General features: G+C 48.6%; 1 protein-coding gene across 4 annotated transcripts in view; it reads right to left on the bottom strand.

The window, feature by feature from the left end:
• Positions 1–879: 879 nt before the first annotated feature.
• The window catches only part of ERGIC3 (ERGIC and golgi 3), a 40,671-nt gene continuing 20,828 nt past the window's right edge, over positions 880–20,722 (bottom strand). For 3 of the 4 annotated variants that reach the window (XM_033963364.1, XM_033963362.1, XM_033963363.1), the window contains 4 exons: positions 15,413–15,477; positions 14,782–14,918; positions 7,174–7,229; positions 3,394–3,473 (listed from right to left, as the gene is read on the bottom strand). In XM_033963364.1, coding sequence (XP_033819255.1) covers positions 3,394–3,473; positions 7,174–7,229; positions 14,782–14,918; positions 15,413–15,477 — 338 coding nt within the window. Of the gene's footprint in view, positions 3,474–7,173; positions 7,230–14,781; positions 14,919–15,412; positions 15,478–20,722 lie in introns of all 4 variants that reach the window. The other variant, XM_033963361.1, reaches the window with a different exon arrangement.

Below are 20,722 nucleotides of genomic sequence, written 5' to 3'. Positions count from 1 at the left end.
GGCTGAATTCAGCACCAAAGGATATAATCACGGCAACTAACAAAGCAGAACTGAAAAGAAGTTCAGGTAAGATTTTGGAGTAAAATTTTATTACAAAAAGTTATTAGCCAGCTAGACTTGGGTAGCCGCTCATCCCTGAAAGTTTTTGGGATCTGGGCTTGATAGACCTTGGTCTGAATTAATGTGGCTTTTTGTTCTTTGCATATATGATCAGGACACTGGTGTACTATAAGTTTAGATGGGTGCCTTATTAATCATTTTGCAGAGTTAGCATTTCACTATTTGCTCAACAAAATATACTTTCCATATAATCTAGTGGCTTGCAAACTTGGCGAAGCCACGACACACTAAACTAGTGGCCTGGGCTCAAGGTCATCTGGAGTACAAGGCCCTCCTGAACTGCCAATAGGGGGTGCTGGTGCCAGCTGCTACGAGAGGCACATCCTGTAGGCAGGCATCCGGCATCTCATGGCACAGTTTGCGATCCCTCTTCCAGCTTGTTAGACTTTTTATGACCAAATAGCCTAAGGCAGGAGTTCTTTACACCTCAGATTTCAAGATAGAGGCAGTTCTTAGAACAGTTATTGATAGTATAATTGTGTACTACTGTTAATTTTAGCAACACACCACCAGTTAGCACTGAGCAGCTAACGGTGACATATGTAGCCATCAGTGGATACTAAGTTTAGGAAGGGGGGGGGTGATTGTTTCATTGATCAGTTAAAAGGGGGTTCAGGAACCAAAAAAACTTAAGAGGCCTTGGCTTAGGCTCTAGGGCTTTTAATATACCAATTGACTCATTTCAATTCTTTTTTTTTTTTTTTTAGTGAAGCTCTGACATGTCCTTTTTTGTATAGCACAGATTTTAGCCTTCCATGTTAATATAATCAATTCAGTTTATTTTCTTGATACATCAACTTTCAAATCAATGTCAAGGTAGTCAACAATAGTAAAAAATAAGGATGACAAAACATAAAACAAGTTAAAACCTGAAATAAATAAATTGATAGTTACTCTTCCTGTGGCACAATTTCAAACCAGAGAGTATTTATAATAGCATTGCAGTTACCTCTCAAAGTCTAGCTGCCTGATCCTCACCAAAGCCTTATGTGAATGCTTACCTATGACGTCTAATCAGAACCCCTCACAACAATGATACGACTTTAATATCAGCTTTCCAAATGATCTAATAAAGCCTTCTTTTTAATGACAAACTCTGCAAAAGGCTTCAGAAGCACCTCTCTCTCTGCAATAAGTCTGAACTTAATGACTTTTACTGGTACTTGGAGCTCTGGTTGTTTTCTTACTACATTTCCCAGAGTATTTGTTTCCTGCCTGAGCTCACATCCTAGGGATAACACATGGCAGGTTTCCTTTCAGGGGGTCTGTACAGTTCTCTGGAACGCCACCCAGCAATATCATACTAAGAAAAGGGACAGGATATGTAATTCTAACAGGACTGGAAATTATTTCTAAAAAATGACCAACCTGCTATCGTGACAATGTTAGAAAAAAGGTAATTATTATCAATAGCTCTAATTGTGTAAAGCTGTCTCTGTAGCTAGGGCATTTGGGAGGATGCTGGGACAGCACTGAAGGTTATTCATCTATTGGTAAAAATTCAGCTGCTGAATGGCTAATACATTTTTCAGCACAGACAAATAATGTATTTAACTTTAAAGGGGCCAAGACCATCATTTAAAATGGACATGCGTGTGCAGATCTTATCGGTTTCAAATTATGTGGTTACACAGACCACTGAAAATTGACCTCAGAAAGGTTCCTTTCTGGAATGAAAAATTGTGGAAATCAATCATATTGTTATAGGCTCCGCCCTCATGGTTCCTCTACTGTTTGCAGGTTTGGTTATACACCATCTTGATTAATTTAGTGTGTGTTATTTTCTTTGTCAGCTACCTGCTGATGTCGCTGTTAGTTTCTGTACCTCGTGAGATGAATGCTACTCTGGAGACTCTTATAATACTGTAATGTTAGTGTATACAGACTATTGTTCAAACTCTGTTGTACATTTTTCTCACCTATTGTCATACCACTGGTGCAAAAAATCAACTAAGATTTCTCCACTTGAGTACAAATAAGACACCCATCTACTCTGAAAACCACCTGAATTATCTCTCTGAGGCTTAACCCTGTAGATACAGGCACTAGAGGGGAGGAGTAGACTAGTGGTTAGAGCACTGAGCTGACACCCAAGGAAGCCCAGCTCAAACCTGGCTGCTGTTCCTTGTAATCTGGGGCAAGTCACTCACCCCTAGGACAAATACATTATATACCCAACTATAACGCACCTTGAGCTACTATTGAACAAAATCCAGAATACTAAAAGAATAAATTATGCAAGTAGTTTCTTATGTCCTTTGCCTATAAAAAGTTTCCCTGGATCTGACCTGTAGGAGAAAATACTTATGAATATAGCAGTCCTGGTGAAAATGAATTATATAAAAGCACTTGCCAGATGAGGGGGAAAAAATCAAGATAAGCCTTTTCAAACTGTTTTCCTCTCTGCTATTGTTTACTATGAACATAACAGCAAGAATGAAATGGAAGAATGTGTAATAGACAAAGACCACCTAAATAGTTTAGCATTAAATTGATTCTGCTACAGCCTGAGCACCCTGAGGTTGTAGGTTCAAACCCTGGACAAGTCACTTAATCCCCCATTGCCAGCTACATTCGATAAGACTGTGAGCCTGCCGGGACATACAGGGAAAATGCTTGAGTACCTGGTTTGTAACCTGTTTTGAGCTTCTCTGGGAGGATGGGCTAAAATCAAATGAATATTACTATATGTAATGGTGAACACTGAAATGCCACAGCTGTCATCTCTTAATTTGTGATACATTTAGATTGTTTGGCATTCATCCCCCCAGCTGACCACATCTTGGGTTCTGTAATTGATGAAAGAAAGAAAGTGGAAAGGGGTGATGGAAGCAGGGTAGAAAGAAAAAAAACAAACCCCAAACTAGCTGACTGGTCCATTCCACCTGGCAATAATTCTAGTATAAATGTTAATTTAATTCTTCCTTATGGGTACAAATGCAAATTTTCAATGGCAGCAGAATGGAACAGCTAGCAGCAAGTATAAGCAAAATTGTCTGGGTAAATTTAGGTTCAATCAGTGGTGCAAACTCATACTGGTGCAACAATCCGGAATCCATACGGGAAATCTGTTAGGTGTGGTTTTACTGCAGGAGACACATCTCAGAAGCACCCACAGTCTGCGTTCGAGTGGCAAGGGGTTTTGAATTAGCATTTCAAAGCGCTGTCACAAACGCCACTGTATTTGATATCCACCTTCCACTTTATTTTATGGTGTCATCCAGCTTGTGTATCAAACCTTGTGCTCATTACTGGAGAAGATTTCTACAGTCTCTAAGACGTCTTTCCAAGTTCAATTTTCTTCTGAATAGCTCGAGCTGAGTGATAGAGCAGCGAGTCAATCAATCCTGCAACTGGGAAAGGGAATGACATATTAAATCTGCACGCTAGCAGACATTTATTTATTTGGATTAACTGCCTTTATGAACCCAGAGCTTGACAAACTTAACAATTGTGTTATCGCCATAAGAATAGTAAAATACAAGCAAGCAAATAAACTTGGAGATAGGCCCATATGACATGACACAGTATCAGAAATATATCTATTAAAAAAGCACAGTAGAACATGTAAAGAGATAACAGAGTTGCAGTGCTGAGAAAGCCCTAGACACAGCCCAGCTCTCAAAGTCATTCTCCAGATGCACATGAGCAATTCTCTGCTTCCACCAGGACATCCTAGCTGACAAACTGCATCAGACCAAAGACTGATATAGCCAAGCACCCTGGCTCTGAGAGAGAAGGTTTCATCTATCAACTCTTGGAGAACGTTGGGTAATACAGCTCTCCTTGATGGACTATTTGTAGACCATCAAAATTTTTACCATGAATGGGTTCAGATAGGACTCCTTGAACTGGGAAACTCAAAAATGCATCCCTGGTTTTGACCAACTTGCAGGGAAGGTCAAACATCATCAAAGGAGGCAAAAATCAAGAGAACTGCTTTGAGGAAGACTTCCAATAAATAAAAACCCCTAAAGGCCTAACAAAGCAATGGAAAAATAACCAAAACTTAGTGAACCTTTGATTAGCCTGGATCTGCTAACTTGTTTGCTAATATATTGCAAAGGACTACTATTAGTTTTATATAAGGCAGAGATATACTTTTTGCTTCATGTTACACCTTATATTCCTTCTCATTTCTTGAAGCCGCTGATTAGGACGTGTTGGTCACTTATCAGTTAGACCAGTGGTTCAAAACCCCTGTCCTGGAGGACCACCAGCCAGTCAAGTTTTTGGGATAGCCTTGTTGAATGTGCATCTCTGCTCCATACATATTCTTTAGCACTCTCCAGACCAGTAGAGGTTAATCTTTACGAATGGGTATATATCCAATCATGACCAGCAGGTGGAGACTGAAAACAAAACTGTAGGACAGTACAGTGGTGCCTCACACAACGAACTTAATTCGTTCCAGGAGCAAGTTTGTTATGCGAAAAGTTTGTTATATGAAACGCGTTTTCCCATAACAATACATGTTAAAAAAAATAATTCGTTCTGCAGCATAAAATATGCTAAGATGACATAAAAAAAGATAAATTTGTCAAAATGGTGAAAATGGTGGTCTTGCTGAGGCCAAACTCTTTGACGAGGTCACACTGTTTTACCCCACATTCACTCCTTCTAATTATTTCCCGTTTCATTTCAACAGAAATCACCTTCCTGCTTTTTTTAGAAGCCATGATATATAAAAAATATTGAGTTTATCTTAAAAGGACGACTGTATACAGTGAGAGAGGGCAGTTAAGCGCAGTGACTAACGACTGCCTGCAGTGCCTGCGCGGAAGGATGCAATACATCGGCAGCTCGGGCGACTTCGTTGTGTGAAACGAAGTTCGTTGTGTGAAACGAAGTTCGTTGTGTGAAGTTCGTTGTGTGAATCAAGACATGAAGTTCGTTGTGTGCAGCGTTCGTTATGCGAGGCACCACTGTATATAATATACTCCCTTCTCTATTTACATCAGTCTTCTTTCAGTCTCCAGCAGGTGTTGAGTGATCTGTACCCATCTCCCTTGGTAGGGCTGTTGGAATTTGTTTAGGGGGTTTCTAGTCCCTGTTTTTGGCCGGACAGAGCTTGGACGGGCCCTGTTTGTGGGTCCGTCCGACCTCGGGGGTGTCAAACCCGGCGGGTCTCGAGCGAGGTCCCTCCCCCCACTTCCTCCACCTCCCCACATTTTTTTAGAGGAGCCTCAGCAGTAAGCCTTGCCCCCTAAATCAAGCAAGGCATATTGCTTTGAGAGCCTGTGGAGTCTGTTCTGTAAAAAAAAAAAAAAATCCTGAGGTAGTGCTGGTCTGGAGGGTTGTTTCCCTTTAAGAAAACTGTATTTTACTGGGTTTTTTTTTCATCTAACAGGCACTTTTTTATAGCTAGGTCGCGTATGGAGCAATTGTGCCCTTCTCTGGGGGAGTGGGACACAATTAGGTCCAGCTGCGAGGCACTCGCGGCCGGACTGAAATCGGTAGTTTGGCCCGGTGAGGTGGTGGAGCTCCGTCGGCAGCGGCTGCAGGCGCCCAGAGCTCCCCGCCGATGGTGCATCGCGAGTCGGCTGGGAGCAGTGGGGAAGCCCGGTCTTCCCCAACCGCCCACAGAGGGATTCCCCGAAGGATTCCCTCTCAGCTGATTTTTTTTGACAGCTGATGCCGACTTGCCTGTTTTAGCGGCTGGGACTGTTCAGCCTTCTCAGCCGCTACAGGCCATGGAGGGAGCATTTTTGGCAGGAACTTCGCCATTTTCTCTGGCCCCTCCATTTTGTCTGCAACCTCAGGTGACCTTCCCCCTGTATTGCAAACACAGGGGCAGGTTTCGGGGCAGGGAGTCCCTGGGGACCCCCAGGGGTTTTTTGTCCCCAATTTAATTTCTTTCTTTGTGCAGGCAATTGGGGGTCCCACGTGCACCTGGGGGGTTTCGGGGGTGGTTTCCCTCCGCGCCCCCTATGGCTTTGCCTCCCTCTTTTCGTTTGGCGTCCCCTCTTCCTCCTCCTTCATCCAAGCACCCGCGGGGGGGCTTGGATTGCGAATTGGTGGTCGGAGGAGCGTGTTGGCATGGTTGAGGACCTGGCTGCCTTTGGCGGCTTCCAGGATCCTCTAGAGGGGATGCCCGCTGGCAGCGGGTTCCCGTCTTCCAGAGCAGATGCGTCCGTGGTGCGCTTTTTATTCAGAGGGATGAGCTTTTAAGACCTGATGTAGCAGGTCTCCTTGGTGCTGCATTTTTGAAGTTGCGCCACCGGGGGCCCCTCTGCTTCAGGGGGTCTGTCCTGTTTCCCGCTCTTTTCCTGTGCGTCAGGATTTTCAGGATTTTGTGTTGGCGCAGTGGCGTACGGGCGCCGTTTCGTTTGGTGTGCGCCTTGGCTCATGGGTATCCCATCCCGGAGGGGGATAGGGCTACCTTAATTTCGCCAATGGGGGACGCAGTGGTCTCGGCACTTCCTAAGCGGCATACCGTGCCTGTTATGGACGGTTCTGCTCTTAGGGTCTCTGAGGAGCGTACGTTAGAGACACTTCTTAAGTATAATTTTGATGTCTCTGTCTTGGGGGTCCAGGCGGCTATTTGTGTGGGGCTGGTGGCTCGCACCGTGTTTCGGTGGTCTGAGCATGTCCTGAATCATGAGTGTAAATAGAGAAGGGAGTATATTATATACTGTCCTACAGTTTTGTTTTCAGTCTCCACCTGCTGGTCATGATTGGATATATACCCATTCGTAAAGATTAACCTCTATTGGTCTGGAGAAGCTAAAAGAAAGTAAATTAGCAGGTAAGAACCTAATTTCTCCTTCCTTAGGGCTATCCTGAAAACCTGACTGGCTTGGGAACCACCAAGTTAAATAGCTGTCGGGGCAAAACACAAGCACTGGTCTTTGCATTAGGAACTAAAGCTAACAAGACCTTTAGCAGCACATGAAAATTAAAAGACGGAAACAAAGGTGTCCAGCACAACCCAGAAGACAAACTGCAGCACAAGTGTTCATGGAAACCACCCCTTAGGCTGAAACATCCAACATGAATATCAAACTCGGACTATAAGAGGTATATAAATCCTAAAAATAAATAAATAAGTACCTGTAAACACTCCTCCAATAATAGCACAGACACCAGTAAGAAAATGTGTGAATGACCTGAGAAAAAGGAAAACAGATTTGAGGAAAGTAAAGAGAGTCCACATAGAGATAACAAACATGTTCCACAAGACAGAAGCTGAAATCAAATGGATCACATGTCCATTTGCTTAAACCAGTGGTTCCCAACCCTGTCCTGGAGGACCACCATGGAGCAGATTTGCATGCTTGTCACTTCCATGATATGCAAATCTCTCTCATGCATATTCATTAGGGCTAGCCTGAAAACCCGACTGGCCTGGTGGTCCTTGGGAACCACTGGTTTAAACAATATACATACAATAGCTTTTAAATTAATCCTTGTTTTAGCTGTCTAAAAGTCAGTCCTGTTTTTTTCAGCTGCCAGATTCAAAATTTTTGGTATCTGTAGCTATTTGCTTTATTTTTTGGTAAAGTAGGATGAAAATGTTCAGAATAGTAAGAGTCTGCCCATCTCTCAGCTCACAAGGACTCCAACAGAAGTGTAAATCAGGCAAGCAAATGCCAAGGGAGGCTAGCTTGCTCAGAACTCAGAAGAAAGCAAAAAGGTACTTCATTAGGTAGGATCTTAGACCAAAAAGCACAGTTACTTACCGTAACAGGTGTTATCCAGGGACAGCAGGCAGATATTCTTAACACATGGGTGACGTCACCGACGGAGCCCTCGGTACGGACCTTTTAACTAGAAGTTTCTAGTTGGCCGCACCGCGCGTGCGCGAGTGCCTTCCCGCCCGACGGAGGAGTGCGTGGTCCCCAGTTAGGATAAGCCAGCTAAGAAGCCAACCCGGGGAGGTGGGTGGGACTTAAGAATATCTGCCTGCTGTCCCTGGATAACACCTGTTACGGTAAGTAACTGTGCTTTATCCCAGGACAAGCAGGCAGCATATTCTTAACACATGGGTGACCTCCAAGCTAACAAAGAGGGAGGAGGGATGGTTGGCCATTAGGAAAATAAATTTTGTAACACAGATTGGCCGAAGTGTCCATCCCGTCTGGAGAACGCATCCAGACAGTAGTGAGTAGTGAACGTGTGAACTGAGGACCAAGTGGCCGCCTTGCAGATTTCCTCGATGGGCGTGGAACGGAGGAAAGCCACAGAAGCAGCCATAGCTCGGACTCTGTGGGCCGTGACAGATCCTTCCAGTGAGAGACCGGCCCGAGCATAACAGAAGGCAATACAGGCAGCAAGCCAATTTGAAAGTGTCCGTTTGGAGACAGGACGGCCCAAACGGTTGGGATCGAAAGACAAAAAGAGCTGAGGGGATGTTCGGTGAGCTCTGGTACGATCAAGGTAGTAAGCAAGGGCACGCTTACAATCCAGCGTGTGCAACGCCTGTTCTCCAGGATGCGAGTGAGGCTTAGGGAAGAAGACGGGAAGCACAATGGACTGGTTGAGGTGAAAAGCTGAGACCACCTTGGGAAGGAATTTAGGGTGGGTACGCAGAACAACCTTGTCATGGTGAAAAACAGTGAACGGTGGGTCGGCAACCAGTGCATGCAGTTCGCTAACCCTCCTGGCAGAGGTGATGGCAATTAGGAAAAGCACCTTCCAGGTAAGAAGCCTGAATGAAGCTGTGGCAAGAGGCTCAAACGGAGGTTTCATGAGAGCAGAGAGAACCACATTCAGGTCCCAGACGACGGGAGGAGGCTTGAGAGGCGGTTTGATGTTGAAGAGCCCTCTCATAAATCTTGAAACCAGAGGATGAGCCGTGAGGGGTTTTCCGAGAATAGGCTCGTGAAACGCAGTGATGGCACTGAGGTGGACTCTGATGGAGGTGGTTTTGAGGCCAGCGTTGGACAGCGAGAGCAAATATTCCAAGACAGTTTCCACCGCCAAAGAGGTGGGTTCTTGATGATGCCGGAGACACCACGAGGAGAATCTGGTCCACTTCTGATGGTAACATTGGAGAGTGGCCGGTTTCCTGGAGGCGTCCAAAATGAGGCGGACCGGTTGAGATAGATTCTCCGGAGAGGTCAGCCCGAGAGAAACCAAGCTGTCAGGTGGAGGGAAGACAGGTTGGGATGTAGTAGAGACTGATTCTGCTGTGTAAGTAGAGTAGGAAACACAGGAAGAGGAATGGGCTCCCTGGAGCTGAGTTGAAGCAGGAGGGAGAACCAGTGTTGACGAGGCCACCGAGGGGCGATGAGGATCATGGTGGCATTGTCCTTGCGGAGTTTGGACAAGGTCCGCAACATCAAAGGAAGTGGAGGGAAGGCATAGAGGAACCGATCCCTCCAGTTGAGCAGGAATGCATCCGGGGCCAGACGGTGAGGAGAGAAGAGTCTGGAACAGAATTGGGGCAGCTGATGGTTGTGAGGTGCTGCAAAGAGGTCCACCTGCGGAGTGCCCCATCGAGTAAAGATGGAGAGTAGAGTCGGAGGGTCCAACGTCCACTCGTGAGGTTGAAGGATGCGGCTGAGATTGTCGGCCAGAGAGTTCTGTTCGCCCTGGATATAGACCGCCCTGAGAAAGAGATTGCGGTCCGTGGCCCAGGTCCAGATGCGCAGAGCCTCCAGACAAAGGGGGCGAGATCCGGTGCCGCCTTGCTTGTTTATGTAGTACATGGCGACTTGATTGTCTGTGCATAGGAGGAGGACTTGAGGACAGAGAAGATGTTGGAAAGCCTTGAGGGCGTAGAACATGGCTCTGAGTTCCAGGAAATTGATGTGATGACGACGCTCCTGTGGGGTCCAAAGTCCCTGGGTGCGTAGATCTCCCAGGTGAGCTCCCCACGCGTAGGGGGACGCATCTGTGGTGATGATCATAGAGTGGGGGGGCAGATGGAAAAGAAGACCCCTGGAAAGATTTGAGGAGTTCAACCACCATTGGAGAGATTGCTGAAGAGATGATGTCACAGAGATGGGATGAGAAAGAAGATCCGTAGTCTGTGACCACTGGTTGGCGAGCGTCCACTGAGGTGTACGAAGGTGGAGACGAGCCAGAGGAAGGACATGCACTGTCGAGGCCATGTGACCCAGGAGGACCATCATCTGTCGAGCAGGAATGGAGGGATGCATGAGTACCTGACGGCAGAGATGGAGCAGGGTCTGCTTGCGATCGGAGGGGAGAAAAGCCCTCATTAGCGTGGTGTCCAGAACTGCTCCAATGAATTGAAGTCGCTGGGTGGGAAGCAGATGCGACTTGGGGTAGTTGATCTCGAACCCCAGGAGGTGGAGGAGAGAGATGGTGTGATGAGTAGCCTGTAGCACAAGTGGAGACGTAGGTGCTTTCACCAACCAATCGTCCAAATAGGGGAACACCTGGAGGTTGTGAGACCTGAGGAAGGCCGCTACCACTATAAGGCACTTGGTGAAGACTCTGGGTGAGGAGGCGAGGCCGAACGGTAGCACCTTGTACTGATAGTGGTGGTGCAGTACCTGGAACCGTAGGTAGCGGCGAGAATGTTGATTGATGGAGATGTGAGTGTAGGCCTCTTTGAGGTCCAGGGAACATAGCCAGTCGTGTTGAGAAAGAAGAGGGTAGAGCGTGGCAAGGGAGAGCATTCTGAACTTCTCCTTGACCAGACACTTGTTGAGGTCCCTGAGATCGAGAATGGGACGGAGGTCTCCCGTCTTTTTGGGTACCAGGAAGTAGCGGGAGTAGAATCCCTGCCCCCTTTGATCTGGAGGTACTTCTTCGATGGCATTGAGAAGGAGGAGGGATTGAACCTCCCTCAGGAGGAGGGGGGTTTGAGATGAGTTTGAAGCAGACTCTACGGGAAGGTTGTCCGGAGGCAGAGTCTGGAAGTTGAGAGAGTAGCCGTGGCGGATGATGTTGAGGACCCACTGGTCCGACGTGATGACTTCCCAACGGCTTGAGAAAATGGTGAGACGACCCCCGATAGGCTGTGGAAGAGGCAGCGAGGGTGGAAGACTGGCTATGCCCTGGAGAGAAGAGTCAAAAGGGCTGAGATTGTTTAGCAGGCTGAGGAGGCTTGGAGGGTTGAGTGGCCTGAGACCGAGCCTGGGCATGGTGCTGCTGTTGACGGGGTCGCCGAGATTGTTGGGGAGGCGGATTGAGTGGCCTGGCTGAGAACCTCCGCTGGTAAGATGATTGAGGCCGATAGGGTCGAGCAGGCGGAGCCTTCTTTTTCGGCTTGATCAGGGTGTCCCACCTGGTCTCATGGGCAGAGAGTTTCTGGGTGGTGGAATCCAGTGACTCTCCAAAAAGCTCATCCCCGAGACAGGGGGCGTTGGCCAGGCGGTCCTGGTGGTTGATGTCCAGGTCGGAGACTCTGAGCCAGGCCAAGCGACGCATGGCTACAGCCATGGCAGAGGCCCGAGAGGTGAGCTCGAAGGAGTCGTATATCGAGCGTACCATATACTTGCGCATTTGGAGAAGGCCAGATATGTGCTGCTGGAATAGCGGGACCTTGCGCTCAGGTAGGTACTTCTGGAGGGCAGACAGCTGTTGGACCAAGTGTTTGAGATAAAAGGAAAAATGGAAGGAATAGTTGTTCGCCCTGTTGGCAAGCATGGCATTTTGGTAAAGTCTCTTGCCAAACTTGTCCATGGTCTTACCTTCTCTGCCAGGAGGGGTAGAGGCATAGACACTGGAGCCCTGAGTCTTTTTTAAAGTGGATTCCACCAGCAGGGACTCATGGGGCAATTGAGATTTGTCGAATCCTGGAATAGGGATGACACGGTAAAGGTTGTCCAGTTTACGGGGAGCTCCCGGTACCGTGAGGGGATTTTCCAAGTTTTTGTAGAATGTCTCCCGTAAGATGTCATGTACGGGAAGTTTGAGGAACTCTTTAGGAGGTTGCTCAAAGTCTAAGGCTTCTAAAAAGGCTTGGGACTTTTTGGAGTCAGATTCAAGGGGAAGTGACAGAGCAGCAGACATTTCCCTCAGAAATTTAGAAAAAGAGGATTGCTCAGGTTTAGAGGTGGCATCAGGTGCCGATGGTTCCTCATCAGATGAGGAGGGATCCTCCTCGGTACCGAGAGGAGTCTCCTCCCATAAATCCGGATCCCTGACCTCTGGTGCGTGTCGGGACACCGGGGTGGAGGGTGCGGTGTGGCGAGTCTTGGACAAAGATTTACCAGAGCGCACCGAAACGGTACCAGGGGAGGACGATCGGCGTCGTTCTCGGTCCCGAGAAGAGTGCCGTACCGCCTGGTGCCGAGTAGGATCCACTGTGGGTTGAGAATGAACCACAGGATCATCAGGAAGTTGTTGGGCCGAAAGGATCGGCATCGAGGTGTTTACCGGTACCGAAGGAGTGGACACCGGGGGCTCGGTGCGGGGCTCGGGCCGGTCTGGTACCGGAAGGAGCGGTGCCAGGATAGAGGGTAGCAGTTGTTCAAGCTGTTTCTTCAACTGCTCCTGAAGCTGAGTTTGTAGAATGGCCGAGATACGGTCATCTAGGGGTGGCATCGGAACCGCTTTCTTTTTCTTCGGTTCCTTGGATGCCGCTCCACGCCCCGGCGATGAGGAGGCCGATGACGAGGCACTCACCGTTATCGGGGCGGAGCGTTTACGGGACCGGTGCGATGCCGGTATGGACGGTGTCGTCACCGTAGCTGGAGGGCGCTCGAGGGAAGAGGAAGGCTTCTTAGCCGGCTTACCTGGCGCCAGTGGCGCCGATGCGGGATCGGTCGGTGTCGAGCTTGACGGTGCCGATTTCTGCGGTACCGCCGTTGAAGGTGATGAATCCATCGCCGACTCGGAGCCGAAGAGCAGGGTTTGCTGGATTCTTCGGTTTTTAAGAGTACGTTTTTGTAAAGTGGCACAGCGGGTGCAAGAATCTGCCCGATGCTCCGGACCCAGGCACTGCAAACACCAATTGTGTGGGTCAGAAACGGAGATCGGGCGTGCACACCGCTGGCACTTCTTAAAACCGACCTGCGGGGGCATGAAGGGGAAGATAGCCTCCGCAAAATCGAAGTCCGAGGCCTGTATAATGGCAACAGGCCCCGCCGGGGCAAAAACGAAAGAAACAATAAAAATCAAAGTTTTTTTTTTTTTTTTTTTTTGCAATTCAAAGAAAAAGGAAACCCGAAGGTAGAGGAAGAAAAATTGAGAAAAAAAGCGCGAGCGGGAAGGCAAAAAGTGATTTCAACGGCCGTTGAAAAAATACACGCGTCTTCTTCGCTCCGCGGAAACGAAGAAACTGGGGACCACGCACTCCTCCGTCGGGCGGGAAGGCACTCGCGCACGCGCGGTGCGGCCAACTAGAAACTTCTAGTTAAAAGGTCCGTACCGAGGGCTCCGTCGGTGACGTCACCCATGTGTTAAGAATATGCTGCCTGCTTGTCCTGGGATAAATGATCATACTGCGAAGAAAAAATTGGTTTTACAAGCTTAGAATGATCAGATCTATTGCAAAGGTCCTAGAACTCTCTCGTTATATCTAAGTTAGATTACTGTAACTCTCTCTCTCTCTAAAAACATCAAGCATGAAACAAATAAGACGATTACTGCTAATTCAAAAAAATTTGATCACGTAATCCCGCTTTTACGCAAAGCTCATTAGCTCCCTATACAACATCGTGTAACCTATAAAATTTACCAGGTCCACCTCCCAGCATTTCCACATCTGTAGATCAAAACCTACTCACAGTGCCTTCTCTAAAAATAATTAATACAAGACGCAATGAAATATTCTCACTGTATGCCCTCTTCTCAGAAGCGTGCCATCTCCAGACAAATTCGAGTTCCCTAAAAACTTTCCTATATAAAGATGCATTTGAATAGTAAAACTCTGGGCGACTATTTTATCTTATGTTTTCTTAAAGGATAAATGCCTTAAGTTCGGATATAAAGAGGCTATGTTTATTTTCCCTTACATGTCTACTTTCCTATAATCAATGTAGTTCTTTCCCTGTTTTCCTTCTGTATCAAGTTAGTCTATGTCTAAGTTGGTTTAATTTTTAAGCTGTAAAATGATGACTGTTTTTAATATGTACATCGCCTAGATCAAATTTTAAATAAACCTGAAACCTGCTTAAAAGTCAGAGGAAGATGGGCTTGTACAGTATGTCTATTGCTTGCAACCCACTCGGTGAGAGGGATCATTAGAAATCCTTGAGCATACGCAGACGCCTGCTCAAGGCAGGCAAAAGGCGGAAGATCTTCTAGGCACCGGCACGAACTGTGCCTGCGTGCCGGTGCCAGACAGGGGGGGGGTCGGTTCGCGCAGGGGGAGGGATGCCAGTTGGAGCGAGGGGGCCTTTGCGAGCGGGGGGGGGGGGGGATGCCGGTTATCGGGGGGGGGGTGTGTGCTTGCAAATCAAGTCAACACTCGGTTTGCGAGTCAAAAGTTTGCTGAGTGTTTTGCTCGTCTTACAAAACACTCGCAAACCGGGTTACTCGCAAACCAAAGTTTGACTGTACTTTGAACACTTGTGGAAGCCTGTCCACAATTATAATACTGCCGTCTACAAGAGTCCTTGTGTTCAGTAGGTAACATGATTGAGCAAGGACAGCTGTTTCAACAGCCCCCCCCCCAAAAAAAAAAAAAAAAAATTGAATTTACATCTCTGTTGTCCCACTGAAATTTTAAAATCTAAAAGAGCTAGATAATTCTGCCAGTGTGCTGGGAAGGTGACCGATGCCACCAATATCTCTCACCTTTGTTTTTCTGTGAATTTCACCATCATCGGTGAAAGCTCATACAGCACAAACACACCTGGAAGTCCCTGGTCACCAATCAGTCCATTGGCCATCTTCTCATGCCTCGTAACTGAAAACTGATTGGTTCGCAATACCTGATAAGAAAGAAAGCATTAGCCCTTAATACGGACACACAAAATTCACCTGGGAATGGGCAGGTAACTCTCAAGTGTGTTGAACACCACAGAATAGACAAAACAGTCCTCCCTGCATCTTTCCTTCAGTAAGCCTGAAATGAATTCTATTTCAGTTTCAAAACCGATTCAGAATTAAGTTTACCAGATAACCAAATCTACGCACTCGGGGCAAGAACTAAGAGAACACATTTCTTCTGCTTCTATTGTACATTTATGATGCTCTTATGAGCTACAACAAACAAAAGTGACGCTTAATTTTTATTCTTCACGATACCCAGGCCCTCTAGCAAGTCTTCCCTGCAATCTAGTAAAGCCTGCTACCTGGATCCTGTCCAACTGGGAGTTGGCTGCATTGGTGCTAATGGAAGAAATGCAGCATGTGGCCTCCCTGCTATTACTTCTCAATGTATAACTTTTGGGAACGCTCTTTACTCTCAAAAAGACATTATTACCTCTCCATCCAGTTTCACATACACAGTAGGGACAATTTTCACAAAGTACTGAAACATCATGGAGGCTGCAACAGGAAAGAGAAGTAAAGACCATTAAAGAGAAAAAGGCTGAAATCAAGTACTTCATTTACTCACATCACTTAAATAGCATTCCGAAAGTCTTTTAAAGTGATTTGTGCCAATTGGTCATTCCTCTAAAGTGCATGATGGCTAATTGCTCTAAAAAATTTCACACATAAGCAGAAATTAAAATGTTAGTGGAGGAGTAGCCCAGAGGTTAGTGTGGCAGCCTGAGAACCTGGGTTCAATTCCCACTGCAGCTCCTTGTGACTGGAAAACTCACTCAAAGGGTATAAGTTGATCAAGATTTACAAAGACTAGGGGACATTCGAGGAAGTTAGAGAGTAATACTTTTAAAACTAATAGGAGGAAATATTTTTTTTCACTCAGAGAATAGTTAAGCTCTGGAACGTATTGCCAGAGGATGTGGTAAGAACGGTTAATGTAGCTGGTTTTAAAAAATGGTTTGGATAAATTCCTGGAGGAAAAGTCCATAGTTTGCTGTTGAGACAGCCATGGGACGGTAGCATGGAATGCTGCTACTATTTGGGTTTTTACCAGGTACTTGTGACTTGGCTTGGCCTCCGTGAACATGGGATACTGGGCTAGATGGACCACTGGTCTAACCCAGTAAGGCTGTTCTAATGCCCCAGGTATGTCATACGTAAACCGTTTTGTAATCACAGAAAGGCAGTATAGCAAGTTCCATCTCCTTTCCCCAAAGTAGGGAGAAGAAAACATTCTTAGGGTTGAAGGCAATAGTATCGTAAAGCACAGTTACTTACCGTAACAGGTGTTATCCAGGGACAGCAGGCATATATTCTCACATGTGGGTGACGTCATCTACGGAGCCCCAGCGCGGACAGCTTTTCAAGCAAACTTGCTAGAAGTTTCAAGTTTGCACACTGCACCACGCATGTGCTAGCCTTCTTGCCACTAGAGGGCGCATCCCCACCTCGTGGTCCTCAGTTCCATAACATAGCAAAGAAAGCCATCCCCGGGGAGGTGGGCGGGTTGTGAGAATATATGCCTGCTGTCCCTGGATAACACCTGTTACGGTAAGTAACTGTGCTTTATCCCAGGACAAGCAGGCATGATATTCTCACATGTGGGTGACCTCCAAGCCAACCAAAAAAGGGCAGGTGGGAGGATGGCAAATTATGAAAACAGGTTACGTAACACCGACTGGCCAAACCGGCCGTCGCTTCTGGACAAAGTATCCAGACAGTAGTGAGAGGTGAACGTATGAACCGAAGACCAAGTGGCAGCTTTACAAATGTCCTCCATAGGTGTAGATCGGAGGAAAGCCACAGAAGCTGCCATCGCCCGAACTAACCCGTAAAAAAAAAAAAAAAAAAAAAAAAAACAAAAAAAAAAAAAAAAAAAAACAAAAGAAAAAAAAAAAAAAAAAAAAAAAAACGAAACCCGCAAGCGGAGACCAGCCTGAGCGTAGCAAAAAGAAATGCAAGCAGCTAACCAGTTGGACAAGGTGCGCTTCGAAACCGGGTGTCCCAAACGATTAGGATCAAAGGACAAAAATAATTGAGGAACCTTCCGATAAGACTTGGAGCGTTGGAGATAAAAGGCCAACGCCCTCTTACAATCAAGGGTATGAAGCGCCGCCTCACCAGGATGAGAATGGGGCTTCGGAAAAAACACCGGAAGGACAATAGACTGATTGAGGTGGAAATCAGACACAACTTTAGGTAAAAATTTGGGATGGGTGCGGAGAACCACCTTATCATGATGAAAGACCGTGAAAGGAGGATCCGCAACCAAGGACTGTAACTCACTGATTCGACGAGCAGATGTGAGTGCAATCAAAAAGACTACTTTCCAAGTAAGAAACTTAAGATGCGACTTGTCGATGGGTTCAAAGGGAGGCTTCATAAGCTGAGCCAAGACCACATTAAGATCCCACACCACCGGAGGAGGTTTCAGAGGAGGATGGATATTCACTAGCCCCTTCATGAAACGTGTCACCAGAGGATGAAGAGAGAGAGAACGACCCTCAAGATGCCGATGGAATGCTGCAATGGCACTGAGATGCACCCGAATGGAAGTCGTTTTCAGGCCAGACTCAGACAAATGCAAAAGATATTCCAGAAGCGAAGCCACAGGCACCGAATCTGGTTGCAGACTATTCAAAGAACACCAGGAAGAAAACCTGGTCCATTTCTGAGTATAGCAAAGCCGAGTCGAGACCTTACGCGAGGCCTCCAAAACGTCCCTCACGGCCCGAGACACCGGAACCGAAGTCAGAGGGAGAGAAACCAAGCAGTCAGATGTAAAGACTGAAGATTGGGATGCAACAGCGAACCCCGACTCTGAGACAGCAGAGAGGGAAACACCGGTAGAAGTAGAGGTTCCCTGGTACTGAGTTGAAGAAGTAGGGAGAACCAGGGCTGCCTTGGCCACCGAGGTGCAATGAGGATCATGGAGGCTCCGGTCGATCTGAGATGAACCAGCGTTCTCAAAATCAGAGGGAACGGTGGAAACGCATAAAGGAACCTCCCCTCCCATTCGAGGAGGAAGGCATCCGCTTCGAGACGATCCGGAGAGTAGATCCGAGAGCAATAGAGGGGTAACTTGCGCGTCTCCGGAGAGGCAAACAGATCCACTTGAGGAGTTCCCCAGCGGTCGAACACCTCGCGAAGTACTCGGGAGTTCAGAGACCATTCGTGCGGCTGGAGAAGACGACTGAGTTTGTCTGCCAGCTGGTTCTGCTCTCCCTGAATGTAGACCGCCCGCAGAAAGATATTCTGGGAAATTGCCCAGTCCCACAGACGGAGAGCCTCCTGGCATAGAGGCCAAGAGCCCGTACCCCCCTGCTTGTTGACATAGTACATCGCTACCTGATTGTCCGTCCGCACGAGTACTACCTGGTCGTGCAGCAGGTGGACAAAAGCTCGCGCCGCCAGAAAAATGGCGCGAAGCTCCAGCACATTGATGTGGCACCGACGGTCCTCGGCCGACCACAGAGCCTGCGTCCTCAGACCGTCCAGGTGCGCTCCCCACGCGTACTCGGAAGAGTCCGTCGTCAAGACCTTGGTGTGAGGAGGAACGCGAAACAGCAAACCCCCTGACAAATTGGAAGAGTCGGTCCACCAACGGAGCGATCGACGTAAACAAGGAGTTACTGATATCCGGGAAGACACCGGATCGCGATCCTGGCGCCACTGCGACGACAGAGTCCATTGCGCGATTCTCAGGTGCAAGCGAGCGAACGGCGTGACGTGAACCGTCGACGCCATGTGACCCAGCAAAACCATCATGTGCTGGGCCGACACCTGCGATTGCCCTCGACAATGCCGACTCCACCGAAGCAGAGTCTCCCGCCGGGGCGGGGGGAGAAAAGCGCGAAGGCGAACCGTGTCCAGCACGGCTCCAATGAACTGGAGAGACTGCGCCGGACGCAATTGAGATTTGGGGAAGTTCACTTCGAACCCCAGGCCCTGTAAAAGACTGATAGTCTGTCGGGTCGCTAAGATAACCCCCTCCCTGGACGGGGCTTTGATCAGCCAATCGTCCAGATAGGGAAAGACCTGTAGACCCCGCGAGCGCAGGGCCGCCGCCACCACCACCATACACTTGGTGAATACCCGAGGGGAAGATGCCAGCCCGAAGGGAAGAACCCGATACTGCAGGTGCAAATCCCCGACCTGAAACCGCAAGAACCTGCGGCAAGCGGGATGCACCGGAACATGGGTGTAAGCTTCCTTCAAGTCCAGGGAGCACATCCAATCCCCCTCCTCCAAAAGAGGATAGAGAACCGGGAGCGATAACATACGGAACTTCTCTCGGACCAGGAACTTGTTGAGCTTCCGGAGGTCCAAAATGGGGCGTAAGTCCCCGGTCTTTTTTGGGACCAAAAAGTAACGGGAGTAAAACCCCAGGCCCATCTGATCGCGAGGCACCACCTCGACCGCCCTGAGGCTCAACAAGGCCCTGGCCTCCTCCAGGAGAAGGGGCAGCTGGTTCCGATTGGGAGGGCAAGCCCCGGGGGCAAGTCCGGAGGCGGACAGGAGAAGTTCAGCGAATAGCCGTCTGAGATTATCCCGAGCACCCAGGCGTCCGACGTGATCACCGACCAGGCCCCGGCAAAGGCCGTCAGCCGACCCCCGATGGGGAGGGGGTGGCTCGATATCGCGGTGGGGGCCCGCCCCCAACCGCCTATCCCGTCAAAAGGACGGCGCGGCCTTGGCGGCCCCCTGCGCGGCAGGTTTAGAGGGGCCGCCTCTACCCTGCTGGGGCTGTCTTCGAGGGGGCGGTCTGGAGAAGGCCGGTGTGGACTTCTGAGGGTATCTCCTCGGAGGCTGCCTGAAGGGGCGCTGAGCAGGCGCCTTAGGCTTCGGCTTCACCAGAGAGGCCAAAGAGCGTTCCTGTTTGGAAAGTCGCTCCGTCGCCGCATCCAAAGTGTCATCAAACAATTCCACGCCAACGCAAGGCAAATTAGCCAGGCGTTCCTGCAAATTGGCCTCCATTTCGAGGGTACGGAGCCACGCCAGCCGGCGCATGGCCACTGCACAGGCGGACACCCTCGAGGCGAGTTCAAATGCATCATAAACCGCGTGGAATAAATAGAGGCGCAGCTGGGTCAGGTTGGAACTAAAGGTGGCGAACCGGTCCCTATGCGACTCAGGCATCACCTCCCGAAAGGAGGGGAGGTCCTTCACCATCGTACGGAGGAAGGAAGAGTACGAGAAGGCGTAGTTCAGGACCCTGGTCGCCATCAGAGAGTTCGCATAGAGACGGCGCCCAAATTTGTCAAGGGTCCGGCCCTCCCTACTAGGGGGGACCGTCGCCGAGACCCGGGAAGGCTGAGATTTTTTGACCGCCGATTCCACCAGGAGCGAAGTATGGGAAAGTTGGCCCTTCTCAAACCCTTTGATGGGAAGGGTGCGATACTTAGACTCCATTTTGGCGGGGACCACAGCGACCGTCAATGGAGCCTCAAGATTCCTCAGAAAGGTCTGACAGAGGACCTTGTTAATTGGAAGGCGCGGCGACTCCCTGGGGGGAGCAGGGAGATCCTGCTCCCCAAAAACTCCTTGGTGTAAGTGGACCCTTCCGACAAGTCAACACCCAAAGCCGCAGCCATATCCTGCACAAACCTCGTAAAGGACGAGGGTTTAGCAGGAGGAGAGGGAGACCGAGACTTCCCCGGCTGAGCGAAGGAGAGGCCTGGTTGGAGTATCTGGGCTCCCTCACCCGACCCCGACCCCAAAGAGGCACAGTCCTGCGACCTTC

Source organism: Geotrypetes seraphini, chromosome 11 (assembly GCF_902459505.1).
Source record: "Geotrypetes seraphini chromosome 11, aGeoSer1.1, whole genome shotgun sequence".
Classification (NCBI taxonomy): Eukaryota; Metazoa; Chordata; class Amphibia; order Gymnophiona; family Dermophiidae; genus Geotrypetes; species Geotrypetes seraphini.
This window is presented reverse-complemented; position numbering and strand designations above follow the sequence as displayed.